This window comes from Castor canadensis, chromosome 10 (genome assembly GCF_047511655.1).
Source record: "Castor canadensis chromosome 10, mCasCan1.hap1v2, whole genome shotgun sequence".
Classification (NCBI taxonomy): Eukaryota; Metazoa; Chordata; class Mammalia; order Rodentia; family Castoridae; genus Castor; species Castor canadensis.
This window is the reverse complement of record NC_133395.1, coordinates 457,202-465,456: the sequence shown is the minus strand read 5'-3', so window position 1 is coordinate 465,456 and position 8,255 is coordinate 457,202. Positions and strand designations below refer to the sequence as shown.

The 8,255-nt window shown below is 50.5% G+C and overlaps 1 protein-coding gene across 1 annotated transcript in view; it reads left to right on the top strand.

Annotated features, from left to right (window-relative positions):
• The first annotated feature begins 2,404 nt into the window (after positions 1–2,404).
• Positions 2,405–8,255, top strand: part of Tmem255b (transmembrane protein 255B) — a 32,370-nt gene continuing 26,519 nt past the window's right edge. Inside the window, exon 1 of the mRNA XM_020164480.2 lies at positions 2,405–2,711. Within this exon, the coding sequence (XP_020020069.1) occupies positions 2,657–2,711 (55 nt within the window). The 5' untranslated portion in view covers positions 2,405–2,656. The remainder of the gene's footprint in view (positions 2,712–8,255) is intronic.

Genomic DNA, 8,255 nt, shown 5'->3' with positions numbered 1-8,255 from the left:
TGGGAGAATTTTTCTAAGAGGCTGGTAGAATTGTTGATGTGCCATTTGAGCCTTCAGACTTGGGGGAGTCTGACTGTGGCTGGTTCTGTAAAACACTTGTGTCTTCCTGAAGCTCCAGGCTCAGGCAACCAGGAAGAGCCTCTCTGGTTCCCACAGCCTCAAGGCATGGCACCTGCCTGTTCTGTCTGCCTCTGCTCACAGCTGGTCAGGTTGCCCCTTCTTGGCCTTTCCTCAGAGCCATCTGTCTCCACGTCTGCTTCACGACTAGGGCCTGGGCTCCTTCAAAACTGCAAAGCAGTGAAACCCCCCCGCCTGGGTCTGTCAGCACCCACCAGGTAGGTAGCTGAGCTGTCAGTGCCAGCCTGGGGTGGTTGCCTTGGTCTCCTGGTCATGGAAGTAGGTGGGAGAGTGGACAAAGCCAAAGGCAGAAACTGGGTATCCATGGGGGAGCAGAGAAAGGAAAACTAGGCAAGTGAGGGGCTGGACCTGTGTAGGCAGCCCTGGGAAGGCTAGTCCCTGTGCAGGCCTCAGGAGTGAGACCTGATCTGGACCTTTTGTAACCTCCTCACATTTAGTGGGAAGAACTTTTCTCCTCCTGAACAGGCTCTCCCTAGCTCTGTCAGCATCACACACACAAGTCAGTGTGCTGCTCTTGAGCTGGAGGCTGGGAGGGGGCCTGGACTCGGGGCCACAGCTCAACCACACAGAGCAAAGCAAGAGCTTCCTGTCCTGCAAGCAACTGGTGAATCTGGATGGAGGCCATGCAGGAGCTCCCTGCACTATTCTTATGATTGTTCTTTTTTTTCAGGGCTGGACTCAAACCCAGGGCCTGGCCCATGCTATCCAAGTGCTCAACCACTGAGCTATTCCTCAGCTCCTCATAGTTGTCTTTAAGCTTGAAATTATATCAAAATAGTGTCCTTAATAGAAATTAACACAAGGGGATCTTGAGAAAAATAAATCTCACAACATACCTCCCTTCTTTTTGGGTTCCACAGGCAGAGGCTCCTCATTCAATGCTGATATTGCTTTAGAAATCAGCAAGACTGCACAAAGGGCAAGGGGAGACATCACTGTTATTTCCTTACCTTAGAACCCATTCGCTCAGCCCAGCAAATAAGTTTCCTTAACATGGCCTATAAAGAGAAAAATGCTGTGTTCTTGTGCATTTTATTTCACTTGATTCATTCACGTTTTACCAGGGACCACGCCAGTTATTAGATATGTTATCATGAATCAGCTGTCAAGAAGCTTGGCCAGTGATAGCATGCTGGTAAAAATTTTTTAAAAAATGAAGTTTTAAAAAAGTAGATTATTCCAAACACCCATAAAAGTATTGAGAAGAGTCTAACATCCCCATAATAACCATCTAGCCTCAATGATAGCTAAGCATTTTGCCATGTTTTTTCAAGTAGTTTAGCTTTCTAAAAGAAATTGAGGTAGTGTCAAAGCCACCCTGCTTCCCCCACACAGTTGTCCACAGTTCGGATGGAGAACATGTTCCCTCAGCTCGTGTTCTGCTGCCTTATGTGGCATTTCAGCACCGATACAGACATAGCTCGTGGTACTTCCAGATCTGCACGCTTAACTCAGGCGTTTCTGTACTGACATGTCATTCATGGCGTTGTATGTCGGTTCATATGGTTCATGGCATTTGTCTCTACAGACATAATCCACGCATTTATGTACTGATCACAGTGTCCATGGCATCTATCTATGGTGTTTGTGTTCTGGCACAGTGTGAAGCTGGTCTGGCCACATCTCGTCACCTGCACGTTCCCATCCTGGTCAAGTCATTGTTACTACTCACTGGATCATGATCTAAAACAGTCCTCTCTGCCCCCTTCGTGCTACCCTCCAGTGGACTCTCCAGTGACCCAGCCCCCATGTCCCTTAGAGAGGGGCCAGAACCGCTTCAGTGCTATGGATAAAAAATGTGGAGGAGGAGGAGGCATCAGAAGCGTGTCAGAAGCCACAGCTCCACATCATGTGGTGCAAAGTGGCTGTAGAATGTGTGAATTTTAATGCTGTGCACTGCTGCCCTCTGCAAACAGAAGAAGAAACCCAAGAGCAGCCACGAGCTGAGCCGGCACCAGCAGGAGGACCCTGGTCTGCATCCCTACACCAGAGCTATTCAATGCCTGCCTGGCCACACTCTGAGGGAGGTTGTGGGGCGCAGGACTTCTCCAAGTATTTTCCTCGTCTGGTCAGGTCTGTGTTCTCTTGCAGGAGCAGCAGAGAATGCTGGAGCTTGAGTCCCTTTCCCTGGACTCTGATTTCCAGGAGCCAGGAGTCCAGGAGATTAGCAGTGTGGGGAGGGGGAGGAGGACAGGAGGGAGGGGTGGAGGGAGGGACCAGAGGAGAGAAGGGGCGGGGCAGTGACTTAGGACAGAGGAGGGAGGAGGGGAGGGCAGAAGAGGACAGAGGAGGAAAAGGAAAGGAGGGAGGGGGCCGAGGGGAGAGGAGGGCAAAGGGAGTGGTGAGAAAAAAGCACAGGATGCTTAGAGAGGGGCTGGAGAGCAGAGAGGCAAGGCGGTGCTCCTGGCTGCTGCTCCTGGAGCCACCACACTGCCCAGGACTGGACTGTCGCTGTCATTGCACACGGGAAGAGAGGAGGAGAAGCCGCTGAGGGCTCTTAGCTCTCTCTGCCTCTGGGATGCAGCCGCTCCCACAGCCTGTCCCCGGGCCTCTGGCTCTGCTGGACACCACAGGTGAGCTGGGGGTGACTTGTGTCCTCTCAGACTCCCGGGGGCAGGGGAATTGCAGGGAATGTGGGGTCTGGGCCAGGATAGAAGGATCCCAGCCAGAGCAGAAGGGGAACTACTGGGAGGACTTGGCGGGGAGCGGGGTGGGGGGGGTGGGCGGCAATACTTCCCATTCCTTTTGGTCTTTGGGACTTTGTACTGGCACAGGACAGTCATCCATCTGGCCACCACCCACCCATCCATTCGTCTGTCTATCCCTCTGTCCGTCATCCATCCACCCCTACCTTCACCGTCCATCTACCACCCATCCATTCTGTCAGGACACCCCTGACTTTGTGTCCTCTGGCTTTGTGTCTATCTCTCCTCACGCTAACTCTGTGAGTAACGAACCGTGATATTTATACTTGGGACAGGCCAACCTGCACAACCACCCCAGCTTTTCTACCCTACTTGTTTCAGTCTCCAAAAGTTTGTTTCTAAGAACCAAGGTAGCTCCTTCCTTCTTGCAAGTGGACAAGCTGCTTCCCGGGTTCACAGTGCTGTTGGTTCAAGCACATCCCTCCCACCCACCTTGCCTCATTCACGGAATTTCTGATTGCTTGATTTCTCAAATCAGGTGGGTCAGGAAAACAGGAATCTTGAGGGAGGAAATGGCCAGGCCTGGAGAGAGGCTGGGTGCTTTTCCTGAAGGGCAGAGGCAGGGGAGATTTTAGGAAGGAAAGACTGGGCACCCCTAGGTGATGCTCTGATAGCCAGGTGGAGAGATCCAGGGATGGGTGATGCCCAGCTGCAAGGCTGCTTCTTCAGAACCAACCCTAGAACCACTGGCCACCAGCCTCAGCTCTTATCAGCGCACTTTTGAAAAATCTCTTTAAAAACTAGATTGGCTAGTGTTGTTAAATAATAATTAAGAAATCTGGCTTCTTTCTCATACTTGTCACTATAAATGCCCTGGGGTCGAACTGATTCATATGTGTTTCCATTACTTTACTAGTGTCTAAAAATAACAACTATTTACATTTATTTATTAATTAGTTTTTATTGTTATTATACTAGAATAACTTGATGGTTCAAAAATAGCTCTTGACAGCTTTTTCTTTTGATAAGGACTCAAAACTTTAAAACACAATACTAGGATTTGGTGTTTTATTATAAAATAATAGATCGGTGTGGCTGAGATAGGGCTGTGGGTATTTCATACTTCCTACTTCTTTGTTTACTATTCTGGGCAGTGCTACGTGTAAATCAGAACAAACCCAATGGCATGTATTCTGCCCTGACTTGTGCCACCTGGGTACCACTTGCCTCTGCAGCTGGGTATGCCCATGTGGTGTGTGTTTTGTCTTTGTTTTGAGATAGGGTGTCACAGGCTGGTCTTGAACGCCTGGGCTCAAGTGATCCCTCTGCCTCTTCCTGGGTTCACAGGTGCACACCCTTATCTGTCTTCCAACTGGCTAAACTGTCTTTGGGTGCAAGAGCCCTGCTTGCAGGGAGCCCATGATGTGGAGCCCTGCCAAGTGGTGCTACGTCCAGGCTTTGTGACATTCCCTTCCTGGCCCTCCTAAGTGAAGGACGCAGTCTGGGGCAGTGATGGGTGTGCTGTCCATCCTTACACATTGCAGGTGGTCCAGGTAGAACTGCAGATACCTGGTCAGCAGTTCCAGCTGAGGCTGGGAGGGGTGGGGGAGGGAAAGCAGAAGTGTGGGGATGGGGGTGGGTGGGAAGTGACCAGGTGATGTGCTGAGGTATTCTGGGTGGGATGCACCTGCGGACAAACTAGATGCGGGAACACTAAGCAAGTAGCTGAGAAATAGCTGTCAGCAGCTCAGGAACTCTGCAATCCCCCATTGGAGAAACACTGGTTAAATGTGGCCGCCTGGTCTTCCAGAAGCAAACACCAGCCACAATAGCAATGAGATCTGCCATGTTTATAAAACAGTCACTAGTCTGCTCGCAGATGGCCTCTCTGGATCCTTACAGGAGTCTCAGAGGTGGTAGGGGTCATCTTCATTTCCATCCCCACCTCTCTCCATCTCCAGGGAACCGGAGTCCTTCTGCTCACCCAACACCAGGCTGTGCCTGCATCTCAGATCTGAGCCGGGCAGTGGGCGTCAGCCCAGAGGTGTGGGCTGCCCAGGTTCACCAGCGCTGAAATCTCACCACAGGTGTCTGAGTTCATCAGGCACATAGAACAAGGTTGCTAATAACAGGGCTGGAGAAGGAGGGAAGGGATCAGGAACCACATGCATCTCTCATCTGTGACACCCCTTTTCTTCCAAAACCTGACCTAAAATGCATGTAACTGACAATTTCAAAGATATCCTACCTTCTTTCTTGTCTTGAGTTTGCTTTTCGTCTCCTTACTTTTACACCCTATGGTATAAGTATTTATAGAAGGTACGTAAGGCTGACACTTCTTTTTGTCTGGGTCATTAGAATATCACTTATTGGTTCTTGTCCAGTGCCACATAACATGTGCTGGTTTCAACCCTTGCCTGACCTGAGAACTGGGATGGATAGGGCACAGCTTGAGCACTCTGGTTTTCATTATGTAGCAGTTTGGGGAAAAGTCAGACCTGGGAAATAGGGCCAAAGGGCAAAGCCATGTTGGAAAGGCTCATGGGAGGAGTCTGACTTTTTGCTCAGTGATTGCAAGTCAGAATGCTGCTGGCTGAACAAGGACTGACCCAGTGCCATCAGCTTAGGGTCTCACCAGACCCACTCATCACGCTGACAAGCCAACACAGAGCAGGACACAGTCCAGGGTGCAGACAGCAGGTGCCCACCACAGGCACGGAAATGGCTTCCAGGAAGAGTCCACCCGGAGTCTGAAGCAGATGCTGGATCCTTGGTCAGTTATTTTGACCATATTTGGTGTGCAGTGCACTTAATTAGGAAAAAGAGAAAAGGAAATCCTTTGAGGAGAGCATCTGTCTGATAATTTTCTCAGATTCTTAGTCCACAAAATTCAGTTATAGAAGTCTTATTGCTCCTAAAACATTTAAACAATGAAAAGATTAAAATGGGAGGCCAAGGGAAAAAGTGGTCAAGGAAGAATTGCCATACAGGAAACTCTTTCCAGGAGGAGCAGCTGGCCTCTGGCCACCTTCATAGGTGCTACCGGGCTAGAGGGTGACCTGGGAGGCTGGAGAGGCCAGCCTCTGATGAGGTAGGTCAGAGAACTCTGGGAAACAATCCTGTCACTCACATCCCCCGCCCATGTGATCAACAGTTTCCTCACCTTCCACAAGGTAGAACAGGACACATTGAATCCTTGCCTAATCTAAATCCTACCACCCCAGCTGGACTCTAACTCCGAGGTGCTCTCTCTCCTCTCTGACCCACTCACAGTGGAGTTGTCTGACTCTCCACAAAGTACCCTGTGCACTTAGCATTGACTTCAAACAAATTACAAGGATTAAGTGAAAAAAAAAGATTATAAAACATTTAATCCCAGTTTAAGAAAAAATGCTTAAAAAGCGCACAAGTACATTGGAAAGAGACATTCCTGCTGTTAACTGGCAGTGACATTGCTATGAGTTTTATTGTCTCTTTTGTATTTTCTTGTGTCTTACAAATATTCTACAAAAAATAGCATTGCTTTTATGAACAGAAAAAAAAATCCTGATTTTTTTTGTATAACACTTAGTCTTCCTTTTCCTTGTAACAGTGTCGTTACCACCTGTGTAGTATTTTCTAGCCCCAGTTAGGACTGGCTTTCAGTTCACAGACATGATGGGAGATGTGGGGGGAGTTCGGAGGAATGGGTAATGGAAGTTGCAGGCAGGGCTGGGAGCTGAAGGAGGCCTGAGGGCTGTCTCTGCAGATGCCTCTTGGGACCAGGTGGCCCCACTCTCTAGGCTGTGTCCAGTCTGGGTAAGAGTCCAGCTCTTGGTGATGCTCTGGGCACCATGCAGAAACAAGGGCCTGCTATGGTTGAGGAGAGCAGTGTCATCATCAGTACCCCAGAAGGCCACACACACCCGTGTCCCCCATGGCCATCCTGCAGAACCGCCAGGACGGTTTCACTCAGCCCATCCCTCTTCCTCTGAGCTTGTTCCCAACAGGACATCTAGTGGGGTGAGGAAGGCAGAGAAAGTGGAATCCCCTCCCGACTGAACGCCTCTAGGCCTCTCCTGGCTCTCCTTCCTTCTGCCTGGGAGCTGCCCACCTGCTCCCCTCAGGACTGTCACCTGGCTGGCTGGCTTGCCGGACCTCACACAGGCTCTTCTCCCTGGCCTTGCTTAGTTTTCTTCCACTGAAAATGGCACTTTCTAACACCCCATATGGGGTGCTTGACCTGTGTATGTATGTCGGCCTCGTCTCTTGGGAATGGAAGCTCCTGGGGGCAGGGGAGACAGGTTCACCTTGTGTTCACTGAGGCACATCTGACACCTAGAGCCTCCTGCTTGTGGTACAGGCTCAGTTAAGTGTTTGTGGAGTGAATGAGTGAATGACTAAGGAGAGGTGTGTGTGTGCGTTTGTGTGCATGTGCACCTGCATAGCACGTCTGCAGGTAACATTTAAGGAAGGCCCTAAAGGTGAGCTGAGGCAGGTGCAAGGGCCCTGCGGACACTGGAAATAAACCTGCCTCTGCAGGAGGCAGAAGTGGGGAGCCAGTGAGTGAGTGTGTGTGAGGGTGTTGATGCTACATCTGAGATGAAACCAAGGCTTGCAGTGCCTCACAGACAACATCACCACATGGGCCATGTTTTCTGGTCAACAGAGCCTTTCCCGCCATCACTCGAGGACCTAAGGGCCACGGCAGTAGCTGGGTCGAGACTGAGGGAAATCCTTGCCAGCTGCTGGGAGCTGCCGGTTTGTTGTTTCTGAGTGGGAATCAGATTCCCTCCAGGGGCAAGGTGTGATTAGGATGATAGTCTCAGAAGAAGCCTGTTGCCCTGTGTCTGAAGGAAGGTGGTGGTGTGTGGTACGGGCTGTGTCCTCCTGTCCTCCCTGGGAGAGACGCCCTTGCGGGGTCAGTTGGATAAAGTGGCTCTTCGGCGGAGTGCTGTGAAGGTGAGTGATGATGCATGGCTTTGTGGACTTTGTGTGTAGTGCTTCCTTGGTGTTATAAGCTTAGGCTTTGCTGCTGGGATGGAAAAACTGTGGATCTCTCAGAGCGTGACAGTCTTTGGGTGCTGGCCCAGCAGCCTTCTAAGATGGACTATACTCAGGCATGTGGGCTCCCTCTCCGTTCAGCATGTACTTGAATGTACACTCGTGCTTGCACAGGTGAACACTCACACACATGCCCTCACATTCACTAAGCATTGACTGACAAGACTTTGGAGCAGGAGGGAGCCACTGGGGTTCTTCCTCCCCAGTTCTGGTTGGAGTGACTCAGTGTCAAACGGCCTGGCTGCATCAGAGCTGAGCACCTTGGTGGGACAATTGTGTTTGCTAGCAAATGGCCACTGTGACAGAGCTTCATGGAAGCTGCCTGTCTTCCCCAGACCACCAGGGTGGACAGTCAGGTGGAAAGGATACAGGCAATGGGCAGGGTTCCTTTTCTGTTTGTTTGTGTGAGTTGCGCAGCAGTTAGAGTTT